We start from the raw sequence: 23,402 nt of genomic DNA on the forward strand, positions 1-23,402 counted from the left end.
CTTAGACACAAGAGAGTGGCAACTCTCAAGATATTATAGCTTTAATTACTTACTGTATTATATACAATTCAAATTTAATTACTTTTAAAATTATAATATATGAAATAATGATTGCTTTCCAAACAGATTTTGGCAGTTCATATCCTGAGTGGGATTCTGTTGCATGAGAAATATAAAAATTCTACTGTAAACTGTTTGAGATTGCAAGCAGTCTTTCACTCTGCTCTGTGGTGGACATGAGGGGAAATATTTAGTCCTCATTACTGACCATCCTCTGCCCTCCCCCTGCCGTTCCCTGCTGTGGCAGCTCCCTTTGTACCTTAACCCAGAGCCTTCCTCTGTCCTATTTGTTTGATGCACACACCCTGACACACACCCATAACTGTAATTGGTTGAGAGTAGAAGTTAATTTTATTCAGAATGGTAGTAAAATTTAATAATACTGTATTGCTTTTTAATGCACTATTTAAATAGAAAATAACACAGCTCTTTTGTTGCTATATGGAAAAGCCACTCAAAAGATGAAGCCAGCTGATAATATCAGGAAACAGTGAGCTACTTACATACTGTGCTGTATGTAAAGAGAAGAGGAAAGAGGTGCTTTTGGGCTCTTTTAGATATTTATATTTTAGGTGTAAGAAGATCGGTTTAGAATTGTTTGCACAAATTATTTTAAGTCATAATACTTTTAAAATTAATTTTTTCCCTGTTGTCACATCTGTGTTATATTTTGCACAGAGAAGAGGAAACTACTTAGTCAAATTTCTTGTTTTCTCACAACTGGGTTTTGTTTGTGGGTTTTTTGTTTGTTTTTAATTCAGACAGTACAAGTGTTTATTCTGTTGCTCAGGCTGAGGAAAACCTGGATGAATAACTGAATTTTGGAAGGTAACATGTATTTTTAGATACTAGCAGTAGATGGCTCACTTTTATGGTTTTATTAATTCTTAATTTAACCTACATGCAATTCTTGTGCATTATAATTTTTTTGTGGGAACTCACTATATCTTCACTGCAGGCATTGTTTCCTCTATCTGTAGCTGTTAGAGTTCCCAAATGAGGATCACATGGGTAGTTTAATATCTTTTTAAGAAGGTATTTCATCTATAACATAGAGTAGAAGGGTTTTCCACGTTTGCTGGTGAAGGAATGCTTTGTCTTGTGGTTTAATTTTCGTCACAGAACAAATTATTAATGTATGAGGTGTTTGTGCTATGCTTCCTTGTGTCTTATTGTTTTCTTTGGCTTTTTAGTTTTGTGCCAACTTAAAGTGTTTTTTTAATAACCATCCTTTCTTTGTGAAAAATGGCCTTCATATTGTTCTTTATCTAAGCTATATCTGCATGAGCTTTAATAATTATGTTCTATAGTGCTTTAATGAAAGGCTCTTTGCAAATGAAATTCAATGATCCTTTCCACATCACGTAGTTGAAGATTTCAACCTCAGATTGTAGGTAGCATGGACTTTCAATTAGGTATGAGGAATCATTTAATTTCTTTAATCTATTTCACCATGCATTTTATTCTTAAAAGACTTGCATAGTAGGTGGTATAAGTGTATTAGGTGGTTTGCCAACTATAGAATATTGCTGGTTCTTGCTCCAAACTTCATTAAAAAACCCTAAACAAAACAGCAATCAGCCAGATAATTGAAACTTGACTCCTTTCATCTTATCTTTTTTGATTAATGTCCAACAATATTAATTAGAGATGGGAAGAAATAAAGGTTCTGTATAAGAATATGTTTTAGTGAGAAATAAATGGTAGGGCAATTTTCCTTGGTGTAAAGAGTGTGGGTAGAAGGGTAGGTTGGAGCAAGATGCATAGTAGAAGAAAGTAGTGAAAAGAAGCAGACTGCAGAGAAGAACTGCTGATGAAATAAGTGAGGTTTGGAAAGAGTAAGGACAGAAAAAGGACTCAAACAGAATTAAATTAGAGAGGTGGGAAATTAAAAAACATTAACTTGAAATGCGAAGGCAGCACACACAGGTTTTAAATGTGAAAACTGCATCATCAAGTAGTAAGAGAAGAAAGAAAGACTGTAGCGAACTAAATCAGAGGGGAGTGGCTTCGGATTCCAGAGGCTGAAAGATTTTTTTCCTTTTTACACCCCAAGTAGGGACAAGAAGTGAATAGGGTACTCAGAACTGGGGGATTTTCTGTGCTGTTGCAGAAGAGGCTGCACTTGAGCTTTGTGCTGCCTCCTGATGCTTCCTGCATTTGCTCTACAGGGAGAAGAAGGGGAAGGAAGGAGGCAGAGCTTGCATTTTCATGCCTGCCTGGACACTGATGACACTGAGGAGACAGAAGGGGGGAGGGAGGGCGGGGAAGCAGCTGCCTGCTTTCAGTGGTCTTTGAATGATGTTACCTGATAGACTGTGAGCTCAAAACACATGACTGAAAAATCGTCTTCCGGAGACAGCAGAAGAAATTGTAACAGCAGGGTGGGGCACCTGGCCAAAAGGTAACAGGGACAAGAGAGCTGAGAATGATGGAAAGAGTATGCAAAAATTTTTTTTCTCACTCTTTGTATGGAGGGTAATATATTGGAATTCTTTATAGCACAAGTGATTTTTAATAAGATTGAGGGAAGAGAGCTTAAAGATTAAAGGTAGTGGCTTACTGTTGATATTGATGGATAACTGTTAGTAGGGGTGGATGAGGTGGAAAAATGAGGTCAGAAATAAGTTACTGCAAGTTGTAGTAGAAGAGATTCTTCAAGGATGTGGAAGAGACAAAAGTATATTGCAGATAACCAGAAAATGATGGGAAGACATCTGGCATTGTAGAAGGCTGTAGACAGAACCCCAGGAAGGTTACAGGTACATGTATAAAAGTTCTGGCATGGAGGTTTATGGAGGTGCCTGATGTTAGGGTCTGATGTGCTGAAGGTGTTTCATCAGAGACTACAGGCTCAACATCAGTGCAGAGACTGAAGGAGACATGCTTGAACAAAGACTGAAATTCTGTGGTAAAATATCTCAGAGCAGGGCAATAGGAAAGCCAAGTCCAAAGGCATGAATCAGTTAGAGAAAGTAATCTGTCCAAGAGATGTATGAGAGGTTTTCCATGCAGTTGATCTGAGCTGCCAAAAGATACTGGAGACAGAGCAGGGGGTTGATAAAAATCCGAAGGGGTATGATGTAATCACAGAAGCCTGCAGGATCCAGTTTGAAGTGGATGAGAAGTAGGAATTTTACACTAGAGCAGAAGGACATAGCAAAGATAATAATTAATAGCACCAAAAATACTTATAGGATCAAAGGTCTAAAATCCATTGGGGCAAAAGTTGGAGGCAGCAAGAGTAGACATCTTTCATGGTAGGGGTTGGGCTGTGAGGGTGAGGAGGTTGCCAGATGGGAGGAGGAAGAAAAGAGGCTGTTAGATGATGGAACGGTGGGTGGGGAAGAACCACATTATATCTGCTTGAAAGGAGGAAAAGAAAAGGTGCAGAGATCATTGCCACAACAATAAATCACTGAGAAACTGGCAGAGGGAGGAGGTGGGAATGAAACTCAGTGGAGGTCTTTCAGTAAGTCAGGTGGTGATGGAGAGGGCATAAGGTGACCAGACTTTGCTATAAGTTAAAGGCAGAACAGGATTTGGGGAGGGAAAGAAATATATTTATTCTCTCATGTCTGAAAATCCTACCTCAGCAAACCATGGAGAAGAACATAGGGATAGAGTGAGGGGAAAAAAAGTGAATCTTGGAACAGCATGATCTAGGCATGCACTAAAAAAATACACAGAGGGAAAAAAATCAGAAGCTTTTAACTGCATAGACTGTAAGGAACATAGCGGAAGCAAGGAGGGAGTTTTTGTAAAAATAAATATATAAATAGGGCATCCTGCAAAGTAACCTACTTTGGGTTTGAAGTGATCATTTATCTGAGTGACTAGGTGGAGCCACTGGCATTGCAGCAATTTTAATGTGCTCAGAAAGAGATGGGAAAAAATCCTGATGTCTGCATAGACAAGAAGGAGTTAATGCTTGTCGAGCATTATTCTTATACAAATTAAGTCCAGAGCACAGCAGCAGCCTCACCAGCAGGAGCAGATGCTAGGCAGTGATGCAACCTGTGTTATTTACTTAGGCCTCTGTAGTGACCTCAGTGGCTTGCAGACAAAGGACACACATATCTGGAGGTAGGTAGAATGCTGATACCTTCTTTTTTCACTTCTTTTTCTTTTATTGAGAACAAGTGCCTGTAATCATCTTGTGTGGAGCAACAGGGGGACTGTGTATTTTTAGCATGGTTTCAGAAGGCAGGGGGGAAAAAAGCCCCCCAAAGAACTGACTGAGATTTGGTTTCTGGTTTTGTACCAACACAACCAGGAACGTTTAGAAGCCATGATGCGTCGGTCCCTTGAACGCAGCCAGCAGCTGGAACAGAAGCAGAAGCGATGGTCGTGGGGAGGAGCACTGGCTGCAGGCTCAGGAGGGAGAGATGGTAAGTGAAACAGGCTGCCTGCATTGCAGATCTGGAAGTGCAAAATGCGTGAGATTGTGGAGATAGTAAGTATGATGGTTTTATAGTTAGGGTGGTACTGTAGGGGCTTCTGCCTTGGGGCGTGAATAACTACTTTGTAATTGCTTGCCAGGCTTCCTCTCTCTAATGCCTTCTGAGGAGAAAGGTTCCTCCTAACTTTAGGAATGCAGATCATTTTAATGGAGTAACCAGAATCTGTTTGGAGGATGCTAAATGCTAAAATTAAAATCGATGCACAGTCTCCCTTATTATCTTCCTCCACATTGTCTTCCCACACATACAGTTAGCAAATTCAATATTCACCAAAGGACTGAGTGCTGTCTAAACCTTGCAAAATGATGATCTGTTTTTGTTTGGTGCTTTTAAAAACCTGCTGGGAATTTCTAGATGACTATGCAGCATGTGCAGTTTAAAACAGTTTGTTTTTTCCCCCCATATACATTCTGTTACTGCTGTTTTTGCTTTGGCTTCAGAGCAAGTTGTTTTTATTACATAATCAGTCATGTGCTGCTTTTATATTTCAAAAAGATGCATGTTTTCTCTTTTATCATACAATTTATTTAAATTTGTCAGATTTGAATAAACTGATGTTATGAGGAAAATGTCCATGTTTGGGTGATGATGAAATATGACAGTTACTCTTTTAAACAGTGTAATATACTTAACTTTAAAAAGGCAAACTCTGTTTCACATCATAGTTTTAATGGTATGCCATTAAAAACCCCAGAAATTAAATATATGTAATAGTAAAAGAAGTCTTTTATATTTTGAGAAAGAAACCAGTTTTTCTTTGTGGTGCAGTTTATGCTTAATTCCAGCTCCCCCAACTTATTCAGTAATTTCTTTCACCTCTTTTTGCTCTGATTTCTCTGCTGTGTAGGTGAATCAGAAAATACCCCACCCCCTGTTCTAGGTTTAGCTGCCAACACCCTTCCTCCAGACCCTGTGACCTCTACTGCTCCTGCTGATTCCTTCAATGGTATTTCAGAGAATCACAGTACCATCATGTCTTGTTTATAACTGTTCTAATCACTGTAATCCATCCACTGATCTTGTCCTTCCTAACCACTGTTTTCTTATAATTTCAGTCTGGTAGTCTACAGCATTACCCTTAGCGTTGTAGACGAATGTCTTTTTAATTTCTTTTTAATTTTGCCATGGTGGAGCAGTGCATGCCTCACATTCCAGCACAGTAGAGGCATTTCATGGTCTTCTCAGTAACTGTAGACTTCTACCACCCAGATTCTCATCTTTGTTAATTCTGTGGGTGCTCTGTGTGTGTGTGTGTGTATAATTAGGCATATATTTGACAGTTCTAATGGATGGGCACAGGTGCTGTTGAAAAAAATTTCAGTTGCCACAGTAAGACAAAATGTGTTATGAAGACTGTGTTTCATCAAAACAGTCCTCTTTTTACATCTCAAGGACCTTTTTCTGCAATATTTTAAGACCAAGTAAATTTGGAATAAATTTACGTGGCCATGCTGTGTTTTCAACCTCCTAAAATAAATTTTGGTTTAACTGGTATTTGTAACAAAGTCAGGGAGTTGACTTTGTTTAAACAATTATGTTTTATACTGTTCAGTTATCTTTTTTTGCATTTTTTTTGTGGCTAGGATTTTTTTAGTTACTGTTTCCATAAAAGGACTGTGAAGAACATGAGTCCTCCAAAATTACGAATGTTTTGCATATAGGATTTCTAATCTTGATTGTAAATGTACTTGGCATTTTGAAAACAAAACACAGCCTGTGCTTTTGAGAAGTAGGTTCCTTCTCTCCCCTCAAAGGAGGAGTTAGGCTTGGCTATTACTCCTGCAGAATGTACAATAAATGTTCTGCCCATGGTCTCACAGAATTCTTATTTCTGTGCAAAGAGATTCAAATTCTTATACTAATTGTTTTTTATGTGCAAAGATATTTGGCTGTGCAACTGATGTTTTGCAGCATACCAGCATCATACGTGCTTTTTTAAAAAAGCAAATTGTATTGTCTACTGTAGTAGATGGAAGCAAATCTTGCAAACCCCACTGAGGCAATGATTTGATGGATGTAATGGGGAATACAGTAACTTAGGAGCTGCAGAATTACACATGCATGTGCCTTGCTGAAAATATTTTTGGTTTTGAAAGAAATAAAAATCAGATTTAGAGGACAAGGAACCTATGTTTTTGGCTTCTGAGTATCATACAGTGATCATCATGTACTAGTACATTGTAGTAATACTTAGGTAACATTTTTCCTTCATTCAGTTGAATAAATGCCAAGGTAGGAAATGGATATTGTGCTCAAACAGACTTTGTCAAACAGTATTTCAGAAGAAAAATGTACCAAGAATCTGCCTGCCTTTTTTTTTTTTTCATCTTCTCAAGCACAAAAAGATAAAGCCAAAGAGTGAGGTCTCATCATGCAAGCACACAAATGTTGTTTAATTTTACTATTAGAATAATACCTGAGGTCTATCCCAGGTCTTCCAGACTGAAAGCAGAGGGGAGAGGGAATGAAGATGAGTTCGGAGTTGTCATGTGTGCAGTTTGTTTTCTTTGGGTAACTTTATGCTTGTGTTGGTATTGAGTATCTTGTATCAGAATGGCTTCACTCATTCAGACCTGATATATAATTAGGTGCCAGAGGCAGTACAAAAGATAGGCTGTTGTAAAACTGGAATGTTAAAATCACAGGCAGAAAAGTTGCATCCCAAAGCATGTGTCACAGGATGCTGCTCTTCCAGCAGTCAGAAAGAGCTTATCTCCTGCCTAATTCAGTGCTGTGAGTGGCAAGGGCCACGAGTACAAATGCAAGGTTAATTTGGGGAGTTTATCAACACCATGACGTGAATACAAATATCTTCAATGCGTTTCTCTGCAGCATGTGACAAACTTTCAGCTTCTACAATGAATCTGCCAAAGCAAATGGACTCGCCAATCAGTAAGCGCCTCTCCTCCTCCACCGCGGCCATAACACATTCCCCCGACAGAGGCAAGTGAACCTGCTGGTCTCCTGCCAGCCTAAACTCTCCTTCTGCTTAAAGCACTTCTTGTCCATAGAGTTGTGTGATTTGCTTATGTATGTTATTCAAAAGAGCTCAAACATTTGAGGCATTTTTAAATTAATACAATAAAGTAGTTCCGTAGCCTGTCCCATGACTGTGCTGCCCTGCTGGAGATCATAGTCCAGCAACAAATGCTGTGGGTTCTCTACTGATTCTTTTTCAAGTTTTGATACTCCAGCAAACAAGGTTGTAAGTACATGCTGTGACTGCAGCAGTTTCACATAACTGTACTGCTCGTGACCTTCTGGCCAAATAAGGAAAAATAAGCAAACCAAATATGTGGCTTGATGGTAGATATGGGATGTACTGTGGGCAGGAGCCACCTGGGACACGTCAATCTGGTGACCAGAGTTGTAGAGCCCTTTAATTTGTTAGAAAACTCTGATCCACGAGAGACTCAGCAAAAGATGATCATCTTGTAGGATTAGTGATTACTAAACACTAAAAAGAGGACCAAAGGGTTTATCTCACTGTGAACTCTTTGGCTTTTTTAGGTTTGTTTTGTGTTTCTTTTTTCCCCTCTTTAAAGTCTAATGATAAAAAATGTATTTACTGAAATAAGTGACTACAAAGGCTTGTTTTTAGAATGAAAAGAGAAGGTACATTTATTTTAAGCTCTGAATTTCTTAATGAAATAACCTCATCAGTACCTTTGAGGTTATTATGATGGATGACTGTATATACGTGTAATAGGAACATCTATAAATATGTCTTACATAGTTGACTCTTACATTTATGGAGTAGGAAGGAATGCAGGCATATTGTATAAATAAGACTTACATAATGCGGTGAGATGGCAAATTTTAAATGCAGTCCCAGTTCGGTTGGCACGTTAGGGAGCAGCTGCGCTGTTATACCAAATGTTTTACCTCTTCTACTGGGGAAGAAGACAAACCTTTTTCATGCTGAGTCATGAAAGCAACCATTTTACATAATGGAACATGCCTCTGAGTAAGAACAAAATGCAACACAGTCTTAACCTTACTATATTTATTGTACAGGTGGGAAAATAACTTAAAAGGATGGAGAAACTAGAAAACCTTTTTCAGAGGGAATGAAAACCATCTTCAAATATTTTAAATCTCAAACACTTCCAGGGTTTTCGGCATTTCATTTAATCATTTCATCATTTTGTTTCAGTTATTTTTATGTAACATGGTTTTATTTATTTGCATTTTAAATTTTATTTTATTTGCTCCCATCCTTCAGCTCACCGCATGCATCTTAGTCCAATGGAAAACTTTATTGTTTCTCGACTGCTGACTCCCACACAGTCATCTTTAGCCAGAAGCAGAAGTACACTAATGCTTTCTGAGCAGTACAATACTCCAGGTAAAATGTGACTTACTCACTTTGAAACCATTCAGGTATATTTGTGGCTGCATCTGTGTAGTTGCTGAAAGAAATGGAGTACCATGAACCAAATGGCAATTTACATGGTAGTACAAAATCAACAATGAACTAAGTTGTTCCTGATTGCAGTGTATTTAAAATCTTGGAAAAGCACATCATCTTGTCTGTCCTGTCCCGAATGTCTATTTTAGGAGAAAAAAAACTGAAATCATTAAAACTGAAGCCAATAGAAAAGCTGAATGTATTCATGTAAGAAACAGGTTTTTAGACGAGGGTGTGACACCTCTCAGAGGCTTTGATTGATTTATTAATGTCATCCCTGTCATACTCAAATAGTATGTAGAACAAAAATCCCAGTGCACCATTTGAGCTTTAATTATTTTTATGAAGGTTCCAGTTCTTAGCTGTTAAATACCTTTTTGCCTTTAACTGTGTGACAGTGTATTTATATATATATTTAGGTATACATACATTAGGTATACCTATAAAATGATACATACTTAGAGGAAAAAGCAGAGATACTGATAAGAAAGTGTCAGTTCCAAAAATTATTGATCTTTAAGGGATGATATTTAACATTCCTATCTGTAAATGGTAGTCTGGTAAACCCATTATTTTGCAAACATCTACAAAACTAATGTTTCCAATCCTGCTAATACTTAAACAAGTGCCTGACTTCCAGAGTAGTTTCTACTTACAAAGCTATACCTAGTCACAGTGTTGGCTGAAACATGACAAAAGCTTCACTGCTGATATTACTTTTAATAAAACAAACAAACTAAAAAACACACCAAAGAACACACCCAAATGCCTGTCTGCAAAAGGAAACATTTTTTCAGGATTAAATTATTTAGATGATAAAGTCTGATCATCTTTGAGTATTTTCACACACCACGATTAAAATGGGCTTAGGTCTTTCATCAGGGCTTTTAATACAAAGCCATTTTAAAAAAAATTGCAAAGTAAACCTAATTTCCCTTGTGCATTGCTTCTTTGTTCAGTGCATAAGGACATTGATATTGAATGGCTCTAAAATTGCTTCTCTTGTTTCTACATTAAAAGCAACCTCTACTGGAAGCGAAGATGTTGTCATACAGTACTTGGCCTATGAGAAAATTCCCAGTTTGCTTGGTGCTCATAGATCAGCTACTGCTAAGAGTGAGCAAAAACCAACTCAAAATTAGATCAGTATATTCTGCTTAAGATTTTGAGGTGAATTGCTAGGGCCACCTACAGATGATGTTTTCCATGTTGTATTTGATATCAAAGAAATCGATAGGGATGACTTTTTTCCTTCCCTACTAGTTTTGTTTGTAAACTCCCAGCTTTATCTCACTCTCCATCACAGGACCTTTAAAGTAGCACGCTGGCATGTCTAATAAGGATACCATTTGGACTGCAAACTCCTTTCTCACTGAGCTGAAACAGAAGAGCTGATTTTGGGAACAGCTTTCTGAACCAGCATCCTCTTGTCATTTCCTCACAAGGCAATGGGACTGTAGCTGACAGTTTTGTCAGTAATTGCCAGGAAAACTGTTGAGCGAGATCTCCCATTTGTCATGTAATTCTCACCATAGAAGTAGGTTCCTGAACAGGGGAGAGGGTTCTTCCCTTCCAAGAGCTCATTATACTGGGGTCAAAATTGCTCTGCTCCTGCATTTCTGTATGCTTAGAAATGAGGAGCCTCAATTTAAGACTTCAGGGCAATAAATTATTAATGTCACTCTGAATTAAGATATTCAGGGAAACAGTTGTTACTGGACACATAATTAATTCTTTTAGCAGTTGAAGTGAAAATACTTATCTTAAGCAGGCTTCAAGTTTCTGAACACTTTTCTTAATATTCAGTGACCTTACGCCAGCTTGCTGGAAAGTGTGTCAAAGAATACAAAGGTCTAATTAAACTTTAAAGCATGCAAAAAGGCTTCATAAGAAGTTTTATAAGACTGCCTCCAATTAAAAAAAAAAGATTGGAAATGTGAGTTTCTTTACATTAGCACATGATTACTGTTTTTCCAAAGTCAGTATCCTTCTTGACTTTAGTTGACCATAATTGGAAACACACTATCACTTGGTTGCAATTAATGTCTGTCTTATTAATAAAAGATATACTCTGTTGATTGTTCTATATGTATGTGAAGGTTTCATCTTAGAAGGCAATATGAACAAAACCAGGAGTAAAATATACCATTTAAAAAAAATCCTGTTCATATTGCAAATAAAAAAAGAGTTGCCCTGTAAGCTGTAATGTGTGTGTCACACTCAAACTGATGTCTCTCACAAATAACAATAACTGAAATACCTACAGCAGCATTTAGTTTAGGTTTGGGGGTTTTTGGTTAATTTTTTAAAATTAAGTATTATTTTGAAAAGTAAGTAAGGTATTTAGGAGCCATTGCCATGTTTAAGCTTTAAAAAAAAAAAACCCAAACACTCCCTATGCTCCTGTCACCTTTCCTGTTTTGCGGTATTTGTTCAAAAGTCTCCCAACTAGAATTATCTGATTACTCTTCTTATCATATGCAAAGGAAGCTGGACTTTTCAGAGGAAAAAATAATCACACAGGTGATTCAAAAAGTATGTGAGAGAGCAATATTTTAGAGATAATTTCTAAAAAATCTTGTAAAATGTTACCTTCAGTTGAGACATTTTTAATAAACATGGGACCATGTTGAATGTGTTACATACTGTAATCTTTTGAAACACTTATTTAAAAAACCTTTAAAATTACCTTTGAACATTATAACATAAAAGTATGCTGTCTTCTCCTCTCCTTTACTTCCTCTGTCTGTGCTCCCTTTTGCTCTTGCTATTGTACTATAACTCTTTAGTATTCCATATCTGTCCTCGTGTAGCACCAGCTAGTCCTCTTAAGTCTCCCTACAAGGCTTCTCCCACTCGGAGCACGGACAGGAAGAAGGCGACCTCACCCTCCACTTCCAGTGCCATGAAAGGGGCACCTGCAGCCGAAGTTACTCAGGTGGGTTTGCAATGGTTTTGATTTCACTGCTGGGTAAACTGGTGCTGCTTCTGCTTGTTATCTCTCCCTTTGCATAAATACAAATAAAGTGCTAGCCCTGCTGTAAGAAACAGCAATAAGAAAGTATGCCTTGCAAAGGTCTGTTGTTTTCATGCTCCACTGAAGCAGCATTTTGATATCTTCCTCCTCCTGAGAATCAGTGCTGAGTGCTGCTATTTGAAACAGCAACACACCTTTATTTTCAGGAAACTGAGGCATTGAAGTGTATGTTTTTGGACTTGCTTGTAACTTCTGGGAATGGGGAAGACAAATAGGATCTCCCACTGAGTATGACTATCCAGTCTTGCTGGTTAATGAGCGAGCTTCACATATTTCAGAAACTCACCAAGCGTATTGACAATGCCTCTGTTTTACACCACTTACTTAACTCTTTCTTCACTGAGTCTACACAGATTAAGGCATATGTGAGGACTGTAAAATTCACATAAGGTCTTGTGTCTTGTAATAGTTAATAATACAGGAATTCATGCCATCTAAATTAGCTGCAAGTGAGAGGACCAAAACTGAGAGTAAAGATGTGTGTGGTGTCAGTCTTAGGTGTGATTCAGTGTTACCTGCAGCAACATTTCTGTGAGATGCCTGGTTGCAGTACTGATCATATCTAGGAGGTGTTGCAGGGGCATATATATGATTTTGAAGACTCCACCCAGCGCCACCATCCCTCCCAAGAACTCTTGCAGAGGCTCTGATGTGGTATTACTGCAACTTGTATGCCATGTCCATTCAAGACGGGGTGGCTGTGTGTTATGTCTGTGTAGAACAAAAAACTATTAATAGCACCTCAGTTGTGAGCTGCTGGTTAAAAAACTTTCAAATGTTTGTTACAGAAATCACTTTATATTCCATCTTGTTAATAAAACAATCAAATAGACTTTTGATTTGTTGATACTGATTATGGAAACTAAAATGAACTGTGCTTCTAGACTGAGAAGATAAAGAAAGAGAAGCGACCCACAACACCTGGTTCATCATCTGGAATGGGATCTCCTCTGAGAAGGTCCGATTCTCCTGCTGCCATGTCCAGAAGATCTGCATCACCTGCAACACCTAAGTATGCCTTTCTTATTAGTGGACTAATATACTGTGAACTTCTCATTACCCATAAATAAGCCACAGATTCCTGAGGAACTTCCTTTGAAGTGTTGTATAGAATCTAGTTAATTTTAGTTATACATTCACACATGTACAAATGGGAAGAGAGAGAGAGAAAGAGATGGAGATGAGCAAATCTAATATATGTAAGATTGTGTTAGTGCTCATTAGAAACAATTCTCTACCTCTTCTCAGTCATTTGAGATTCTAGTGCATTTCATAATTCATGTGAAATTTTATTTAACATTTATTTTTAAATATGCTTTTGTTTTATCTGATTTTGAAGAAACTGCCTAATGTGAAGAAATGCACACAACTAACTAGAAATTCCAGCATTTAATATATGCATTTCCTATTGTTGTCATGACCATCTGGTGCCATAAATATACTTAACTACGTGTCATCTAAACCATTGGTTTTAACCTTTGCTCATTTGCAGACCTCTGTGATTTTGTTGCTTTTTGTTCTTTTTTTTTTTAATGTAGAGCTGTGGACTGGGCAATGCAGAGCAATGTCTGGTCTTACTGCATTGAGTTGCTTTCCTTGATTGTCTTTTGCTGAAAACTCTAGTCTGTGTACCACAGCTTGCAACTCAAGTCTAAGCAAATGGGTCTTCAGGTTTCTTAGAACAGAATATTGTCTGACTCAAATGTAGAAGTGTGCTAAAGTAGTCATGGTCTACAGTAGTTGTTGGATTTTTTTGGCTGGTTGATTGGTTTGGTTTTTTTTTTCCTTAGACCCTGTTCATGGGTCCCACTTCTGTCTTGAAAATTGTATCTTTTTGTCTTATTTTATTTATTTATCATTTTTTAATCTGCAGCTGGCCATATTTTGAACCAATATTGATTATCCCCTTTCTGACAAATTTCTTCTGCCTCAAACACTAGCTGGTGTTCCTTTTCTGTTCCAGCTCTGAGGGCATAGGAGAATGATTTTGTGTGTGAATGTGGGGCTAAACAACATACAGGAAACCATCTGACCCTGGACATTCTTTCTGGTTTAGACATCCCCTTGTATGTAACTGGGACACTGCAATTCTTGGTTCATGTTATAAGGCTACAAATCCTCAAACTTTCAATATCATATATAATATTGTCAGATTCTGAACTACATAAATTTTATGAAAAATGGAATGATATGAAATGTTAATGACATTCAAGGGTTTTTACAGTTTTGAGCAGATAATTGTCTAGTGGCATTCTGCAACGTACAGAAAAAAGTTTGAGCTATAAAAATGTGTATTATTCCACAAGTACTGATACTCCCTGTTCAGAAAGCATCTCTCAGTTCATTCAGCCAGTATGAGCCAGTAAGAGACACATGTACTTAAGCAAAATGGATAGCTGAGAGTCAAGTGCTTCTTGATGGGCAGGCATCCAAAATGGTCAATGTAGACCATCACAGAGACGTGTAGGGGTAAAATGAAAAAGCTTTTGTGAAACAGATGTTTAGGGCTACATGAAAAAAGTATGCCCAGTCTTAATTTGTAGCACTAATTTCCATAAAAGGTTTGGCAAAGATGGAGAATTTTTTGCCCAGAGGCGCAGATTATGGGAACCTTTTTATAGTAAAATGTTTTCATTCCTATAAGGAATATAGGAATTTAAGGAATACTATTTTTAGAGGAAGAAACAGATGCTGCATGGAGGAATTAAGAACCCTACTGGTGAGTTTCTATGTGATTGTGAGCCACAGTAGTGATCCTTTCCGCCCCCCTTCTCTTTTCTCAAGAGAATCTGATTCTGACCACAGCTAGAAATGTATTACTGAGCATTTAATCTTAACATGGTCCAATTAAAACACCCTCCTTGATCTTAGAGAGATACAATAGAGTTTAAATGCATGTGTATTACTGGTTCCAGAAAGACAGTTCTGCTTCAGCACTTTCAAAACTTCCCCTCATAATTTTAAAATAAAAAATTATGATCACTATATTGTATTGTCATATAAACAAAAATAATAATAATATAATTATATGCATTTTTTCATACAACTCAAGTTCCACAGTTAATTTTCAATTTATCTAAAGGGAGGTTCCAAAAGCCTTACTGCCTGTATTTAAATCCACTGACCAGCAAGATCATTATCTGCCATATAAGTATACTTTTAATCTGACTAAATATGTATACAAATAGTCATTTTCCTTGCAAACCTAATGATCCTTTATAAGTTTAATCTTCCAGAACACCATATGGCCAAAAAAATTACTCTGGAAGACATAAGGGTACATATTGTACAGCATTAGTAGTTACTGATCCTGCACAGCACCTTACCTTCGAAAGCTGTTGGGGGGAGAATCAAATATGGCCAGTGATTTAGATGACAATTAGCTCTATGCATTTCTCTTCTTAAAAGTATATGACTTGACATTCAAGTTTTCTTGGTATTGTTCTAGTTTCTAGTTCATTGCAGTTGTCATCTTGGCTTCTCAGTGGCAATTGCTTGTCTTCTTTATATGTTATTTCATTATTTATTAATTAAAAAGCTCTTTTTATCATGGTAAAGTAGTTGAAACAGGATCAAACAAGACAATAAAACTTCAACCTAAAGAGACACAGTGATTGATGGCAGAACAGCATTGCAGTAATAACATAAATAAAATACTAATGTTTGAATGTGCAGATTTTAGTGAGAAAGCAAAAAGGGACAGCCCAAAAACACAACGTCCAAGATGAAATGAGTGAACAGATATGGGTGTAAAAAGGAGAAAAGGGGAAAAAATAAAAAATATGCTGAGCAACAATTAAAAACAGGGAAAGAATTCAAAACTTGAAGTTATGTGGAAAAGTAAATATATCATGAAATGTCACACAAGAAAGAAATCCAAAACTATTATTTTAAATCTAGCACACATCAGTTGACAAAGATGAAAGTTAATGGATTAGAGTTTGAATAATTGAGACATTATCTCTAATTTTATCAATTGCTCTTGGATACTGATTGTGTAAGTGCTCCTTTTCTTTAGATCTTTCACAAGATCAATAATACCAGGGGTTTGGGTAATTTTTTTTTCGATGCTTCATCTTCAAAGATCTATACATTAATCGGTTTATTCTTGCGGTATCCCTCAGATAATAGGTAAGTGTCTTCCCTTATAGATCGGGAAGGCAATAAAGCCTGTGTCCTTCACATGTCTTTGGGTAAATAGTCGCTTTGCAATCAATGGCACCTGACTGAATCAAGGAAGTATGATTTAGTTTTAAGTGTCTTCAGATAAACCGTAGTACAAGCCAGTGAACAGAAATGGAAAGCTCTGACAAGCCTCTGTGTCACATTCTTTTGCCAAAGCATTACCTCATGAGAGGAGGAAAAGGCAAGGGGGAAGGGAAAAGTGACTTCAGCACTCCTGGTGGGTGGTGGGTCATGTTTAATTTCCAGATCCCAGACTATGTCATTGTTCTTTGCTCATGGTTTCACTAACTGAAGCCCTGACTTGGTGGTTCCTGTGGGTGACAACCCACTGCAGTCACTGGGACATGCTTTTGGTGTCAGAAAAGCACATGTTCAATCACATTACAGAATACTGTTGGAATATGAACGTAGAGTAGGACGAAAAAAAGCCCAAACTTGTAAAAGTTTCTAAAAATGAGTTATTGGAAAGGTGTCTGCATATGGTGAATTCCCCACAGAAGTAGCTTCTATGTCCTGCAGTGACCTACTTCCAGATTTTATTTCATATGTGCTACATATACTACTCTTGATCTTTGTTTGGACTTGGAAAGATAAAAACAACAGGTAGAATGCTAGATCAAGACTGTTTTGAGGGTTTTTTCAGCAGTTGGCTAGATAATGAGCCAATTCAAGATTTTGAAACATCTATAACACAGCTATCAAAATACCTATTCTACAGGCCTATGCTGAGTTTGTACTCTTTTAAGAAATGTAAAAGAGAAATGAATCTGTCTCTTGCTAGAAGAGATCAAAACTAAGTGAAAGAAAACAGCTTTTGAGAAAATATCACAGGCAGCAGAGGAAAAATGTCAGAACCCAGGAATAGCTTGTGATCAGAGCAATGTCAGAAAGGAGGCTGGAGAACATGCAAGTCCTCAGTGTGGTTTCAGCAGAGCTTTTGTTGAATTAACAGGGATATAGTGGAAAAAAATATGCAGCTCTGGCATTGCTGCAGATTTGTGATTCACAGTCAGCTTTCTGAACAGCCATAACCAGCGACCTGTTACATACCTGGCTTTTCAAGAAAGCTTACTGTTCTCTCCTGTGCTGTTTATGGCCAGAATTGGATGTGACCTCTGACTTGTGTGCTACATGTACTTTATTTTCTCTGCTTAGCCAAAGTAAGCACAGAACCCCTCTTTTGCTCTTCCTGAGACATTCTTCTTCAGTATGGCCTATCCCTTTCATAATTAAATAAGAGCCACTGTAATTTAAGGATCAGTGGATCCTCACACCTGCTAGAGGTTCTAGCAGTGCATGTAGGGGTCAACTTCTTGCATGCTGCTGCCCCCATGCCAACACAGGGTAGTTAGGTGAGAAAACTAATATCGTCTCAGAAGGAGGAAGATGCTTCTGGTACTTCTGTATTCCCCTGTAAAATCTGGTTATTGAGATGAGTGAGCTGTCAGACAGCTAAAATGCTGCCACTTCTTGGATTTTAGTGATTTGTTATCTTAATTCTCTGATCCTCATCAGGCACAATTCTGTGATCCCACTTTCTTAACATGGTTTCGTTATATCCTTTTCATTTTCTCCCATGTCAAAAACAAAACATTTTTTAAACCTAAGCAGACTCCTATATAAGTTTTTATACTTTTTTTTCTTAATTATCCCATTTTTCTGTCTTCACAATCAAGTTTGGCCCTTTCTGGTGTAAAGCAGCATAATTTAAATACTATTTAGAAGGAGTGTTTTTTCCAGTAACAATTTTGCCTGTGTCTAATAATGTTAAAGATGCTAAGTTGACTATATGTTTTAAATACAAGGGAGAAAACAATGTTGATTTACTACTTTCTACTGGCATCAAATAAATGATATAAAAATTCTGAAAAATTATTCTTATTACTGATGGACTTTCTCATGTTTTCACTCCTTGCACTGTAGTAATTGGTCTTCTTCTTCTTGCTTTTGTTTACTTTAAAGGAAGCAAAGCCATACTTGTTATTCCGGCCCAAAAGCTGTAACAAAAAATTACTGTCAGTCTAAAAGTTCAAAGATGTATTACTTAAATAGTACATTCAACATGTTTCTAGTCCAACTGCTAAGTTGTACAGCCAGTCTGCTCTAATGCCTGTGCAGTGCAAGATACGTAGCTCTCATGACTAGACTCCTTCCTACCAACCTCTTTAATTTGATTGTCATGTCTTTATTTGAGAACAATTACTTTTGTGCTGACACTGAAAATGACTCAGCCTTAGTTATTAGCCTGTTTTGCTCCTGCTGTCACAACAAGTTAAATAAAATGTATTGCAAGGAACGTGTGGTAAAGTTGGAAACGTAAACCAAAGACAGCAAGAAGGGACTGTGCTTTGAAGAAGTGTCTAATTAGCAAGAAGCATCCTCTGTGCTACAGAAAAACATAAGAAAAAATGTTCTTTACTTTGTATTTACCAGTTATATTTTTATGAAATGCAATTGGAAATGACTGTCATGATGAGACACGTGTGAGATGTACACGTGTAGGTGGGGCCTTGAAATCTCTGCTTTTGCCTTCAGAAGGGCTTGGAAATCCATCTATATCCTAAAAAGGAATCTAAAAACAATGCTAAAACCCAATTTGGTCAACACCAACCAATCTCACTGGCTTCTCCCTTTGCTGTTTTTTTCAAGATCTGGAAACACACTTGCCTGTTCTCATCTTCCAAAGCCTGTTTCTGTCATGGAGCAGCAGGAGTAGTGTGTGGCAGCAGGGCAGACAAGGGCAGGGACCTCACCCACAGGACCCCATCCCATAGCAGACAAAAAGGGCCCAGGGTAGGTCTGGTGATGGTGACAGGGTCAACCAAGAGTCCACTGATAGCCAACCAAGGCCTTACTCTGAGGCAAGTCCAAGGACAAGCCAGGACATCATGTCAGGATCAGCAGGTTAGGAAGCCAAGAAGAACAGGCTTACCTACAGCTTAACTCAGGCAAGGACCTGAGCTGACAGGGAGCTCCTGGGCCTGCAGGCAGAGGGTACCTGAGCTGAACTTCACATTTAATTGGGTGCTACTGTTCCTGCAGCCCGAGGGCTTTTGGAGTCTGTGATGGCTCTTCTGTGGGAGTAAGAAAGTACGGATGGTGCAATTCTCTGCAGTGTCTTCCTCCCCACAAACCAGGCAGCTCTACCTCTTGCAAATGCAGCATAATATGGTGGAAAAGAACCCTTTCTTCTACTGAATTCATAAATTTGTGGGGGGAGTTGAAAGATGTCTAATTTTTATTGTCTGCTCTGTAATGCAAATGCTGTTCCGGTTATAATAGTCTCTGACTACACAATATTATAGTTACATCTATATAAAACTTGCTACTCCAGTCCATTAATTTTCGGCCATTGTTCATGTTTTTCATCTTTGTGGTCTGCCAGAACGAGTGTATAGTCCAGAAAACATGTTATAGTATATGAAACTCTATATTGTGTAGATGAAAAAAGTGATAAAGGATAATACATTTATATCATAATTGCATTTCCATAAAGAAGGTTAAAAATACATGTGTAATGTTCAATTTAATGTAGGATTATTTATTCTAATGGGACTCACATAAATCATTATTTTAAGATTGTAATCTCTTTATTCTCATTATATTTAGTTACACAGCCCAGCCTCTCTTAATGTTATAAGTGCTAGTTACTGGTGTTACATAAATAATGAATGGTGTTTGTGGTAGTTTTATGTTTCCTGGTAATCTGTTCTCTTTATGTGCACCTATTTTCAGTGAATATCTTTGCCTTTCCACTTTCCCCAAACTGACTTCAGAAGTGAGGTTATCACTTCACCTGAAGTGTGCAACAGCCAAACAATCAGTGGGCTGCACTGCTCCTGTGCATCACCATCTCCACAGGTGCAGTTGGCTGAATTCCAAGGGCTGAGTTTTCAGTCTTAAGTCTGTTCCATTGGGGCTCATTAAAGCACTAACTGAAACAGCAGAGCTGATGGTACAATGGTTTGGTCAGTTCTGTCTCTTTCTGTGGTACTCAGCTTTACCTTTGTTTATAGTAGTATTTGGTGCTTTTTTTGAAAATCGAGTACTGTTAGAAACAGACCATGTTTGGCAAGGTGGTGTTTAGATGAAAGCAGCACACTGTATCTCATTATAATTTCTACAGATAGAAAGCAGCCATAGCTTTGTTTTAAATGTTGAGAAGGACTGTAGAATGCAGTAATGTTGACAGAATTGTTTTGAAATGGTCATTACTAAAATCATCAGTTTAGGTAGTCCCTGATTTCCTGTGTCTCGCGTAGACCTCAGACAGTGTTGCTGGTCTATTTAAATGAGAATTTTCTGTAATCATGTGCACTTGCATGCCAGTTCCCTGCATTTCAAGTTCTGATTACTTGCATCCAGGTGATTCTATTCAGTATTGTGCAAAACAGCTGGTACTCCTATGTAGCCAGAAACACAAGAGAAGAGTGACATATGTGAAGTGGGAGTTCAATTCCAAGCTGTGTAACGCATGGCCTCTTTTGATTTTTGTTTTCCCTCATCAGGACAGTTGCAAAGACTTACCCACAGTCTCCTAAAAACACCAAACAATATCCAGCTTCTCCTGTGAAGCATCGTGCCACTTCCAATCTCAACCAGGAAACTCCTAAAAAGAAAGCAGACAAGGAGAAAGAAAACGTCGGCCATCAGAAGTCCCCAGGAGCACGCACTGACGAGGCAGGCCAGGTGACTCCTGAGAAGCACGTGCCTTCTGCTGGGAAGACTGAGAATAGTGAAGGTGAGTCTTACTGCAAGAATATATTGCAAGATATCGTGGGTCCCTGAGACTTTTATGCAGTGCTGAGCTGTTCTTTTCGTGAAGCTGCTCTGTCATAGGCTATGAGAATGTGTAAAGATACATATTGGACCCTGTAAATGTATAGTTTTCACTAATGTACCAAAACCACTTGTTAGAGAGGATGTGAAAATACTGAAATTCCAGGATGCCCTTACCTATTCCATATTCTATCTGCTGAAAATGCTGAGGGGTGCTTTTAAAAAGGTGTCTTCCAGTGTGAACCAGGCCCATTTCAGCCTCTGTGCGAGTTTGGAGTTGCTGAGCACTCACTGTCTTTGTTCCCTGCTAAACTTTCCACCCTTGGTCCTCTTCTCTTAGGGAAGATCACGGCAGGAACAAGTGATGCAGAAGAAGCTTCAAAAATTCTAGCTGAAAAAAGACGACAGGCCCGCCTGCAGAAAGAACAGGAAGAAAAGGAGAGGCAGGAAAGAGAAGAACGGGAAAGGTATGTCTATTGTTTTGTGAAAGTTATTACCTAATAATTAAATAATTTATCATTGAAAATCCTTGAATATGTGGTAGTTTTAGAGTCAAGTGGGAGCTTACATGTAGCTGTTAATTTCTTTAATCTCAGACTCATATTTCATTAATGTCTTTTGCAGTCTCTATGACCAGTGAAGTTCAGAAAATAATGATTTGGCCTCTTTAAGAAGATTGAAAAAACTATTACTTATCCAAATACTTCAGGTATGTCCACACTGCAGTGTACTGCACACTGCAGTCTGGACATACCTGAAGTATTTTACATTGTAAAAAAATATTTGAGGCAGCTTTAAATGAGCTAGATCACATAGAAGAAACAGTCTTGCAGTAGTAGTATTGCATTAAATGGCAAGGCTTGTATTGTTCAACAAATTAACCTGAAATTCACCTTCCCACCCAACTCTGCTGTAAGCACTGAGGGCTTTAGGAGTTTGGGCATAATGAAGGTTGCTGTGTCTAAGCAGCAAAATTCTGGTTCTGGCTTATTCTCTGAGCAAGCTTTTAGGTTGTTCTCCAGATGGGATGCTGGTTGCAAGTGTCAAACCCTTCCTTCAAACTCGTCATAGTAAATCACTAACTCTGCATGTCTAGATTCAACTTTGTTTTTTCTTATTAAAAACACGGCAGTGGGGGTGGGTGGGAGTGGAATCACCAGCTCCTGCCACTTTGGCTCTGAATCCCTGATAGAATGATAAGAATGATCACTTGCAAAGCAGCTCTCACCTGTGGTGACAAAGGAGCATGATGTCCCTCAGTGGGCCAGGGAACAACACAGGTGGAGTTTAGACCCACTCTTTCTAGTGTTCCACTGTGTTTTGTGAACTTCTGCTGCTGCTCATCCAGTCTGTTTATCTTCAGCTGAAACAAAGGATAAAAGAACCTGCTTGCTTGCAGGTACCAGAATTCTGGGTGTCGAGTACTGGGGAAGAGGGATGTTTTTATTCTTGAAACTTAATTTTATTATTGACCTCTAATTGACACTCTAAATTGAAACATTTTCTTTGATCATACCTGTTTTTTCAATGGAAATTTTAATCTCTGTGAAATATTTTAGGCATTGAAAATAAGATTAGAGTAAAAGTTTGATAGCAGCCTGAATCCTGAGCATGTGTTCAACCTCTTTGCTGTATCTTGGCATCTTTCGTGAACATGTGTGTTGATGCATATGCTATCAGTTACTGATACAGCAGGATTCATGCTAAACAAGGTGAAGCCTTTTAAACACACTGTTATGTTTTTTGCAGGCTTGAAAGAGAGGAACAGAAAAGAAAGGCAGAAGAAGAAAGGATTCGTCTGGAAGAAGAAGCTCGTAAGAAGGAGGAGGAAAGAAAACGTGAAGAAGAAGCAGCCAGAAAAAAGGCAGAAGAGGAAGCCAGGAGAAGAGCTGAGGAAGAACAGATGCTGAAGGAAAAGCAAGAAAAAGAGCTCCAGGCCAAACTTGAGAAACAGGTACCATCTCAAGCAGAAATGTGAAACTTTGTACACATATAAATAAATACTTTATAGTATTTGGTAATCTGCCTGAAATAAATAATGGCCCTGTCATATTTTACACATTTTTATTAGAGGGAAGAAGCAGAAATCAAAGCCCGGGAGGCAGCTGAACAGCTCCGTCTTGAAAGGGAACAAATCATGCAGCAAATTGAGCAAGAAAGACTGGAACGGAAGAAGGTAGATATTTGCATCTCTAGATAATTATTTCATTTCTTGTTTAAATACATAATCCAGGAAGTACCCAATAGTATCTACTAACAATAATCTGAAAGGATTACAGATGACTAGTTATGTCAAACTTAGTATTTGCTACTTACATGTTAGGGGAACATGGACATCAGTATTTGTAACAAAGTGGAATTGCCTAAGGCAAATGACTCTCTACTAGGCACTGAACAAACATAGAATCAGCCTCTACCTCAACAGTTAAATAAATGCCTGAGACAAACAGGGAATGGCATGTCAAGG

At 38.0% G+C, this 23,402-nt stretch overlaps 1 protein-coding gene across 8 annotated transcripts in view; it reads left to right on the forward strand.

Annotated features, from left to right (window-relative positions):
• Positions 1–23,402, forward strand: part of MAP7D2 (MAP7 domain containing 2) — an 82,098-nt gene that overhangs the window by 52,053 nt on the left and 6,643 nt on the right. For 2 of the 8 annotated variants that reach the window (XM_051794860.1, XM_051794863.1), the window contains 10 exons: positions 4,337–4,451; positions 5,371–5,469; positions 7,356–7,466; positions 8,749–8,871; positions 11,724–11,872; positions 12,856–12,983; positions 20,665–20,897; positions 21,276–21,402; positions 22,685–22,889; positions 23,007–23,111. In XM_051794860.1, the coding sequence (XP_051650820.1) occupies positions 4,337–4,451; positions 5,371–5,469; positions 7,356–7,466; positions 8,749–8,871; positions 11,724–11,872; positions 12,856–12,983; positions 20,665–20,897; positions 21,276–21,402; positions 22,685–22,889; positions 23,007–23,111 (1,395 nt within the window). Of the gene's footprint in view, positions 1–3,355; positions 4,147–4,336; positions 4,452–5,370; positions 5,470–7,355; positions 7,467–8,748; positions 8,872–11,723; positions 11,873–12,855; positions 12,984–20,664; positions 20,898–21,275; positions 21,403–22,684; positions 22,890–23,006; positions 23,112–23,402 lie in introns of those variants that run through there. The other 6 variants (XM_051794861.1, XM_051794866.1, XM_051794865.1 and 3 more) reach the window with 5 other exon arrangements.

Source organism: Manacus candei, unplaced genomic scaffold (assembly GCF_025592945.1).
Source record: "Manacus candei isolate 608988 ecotype Guabito, Panama unplaced genomic scaffold, ASM2559294v1 h1tg000041l, whole genome shotgun sequence".
NCBI lineage: Eukaryota > Metazoa > Chordata > Aves > Passeriformes > Pipridae > Manacus > Manacus candei.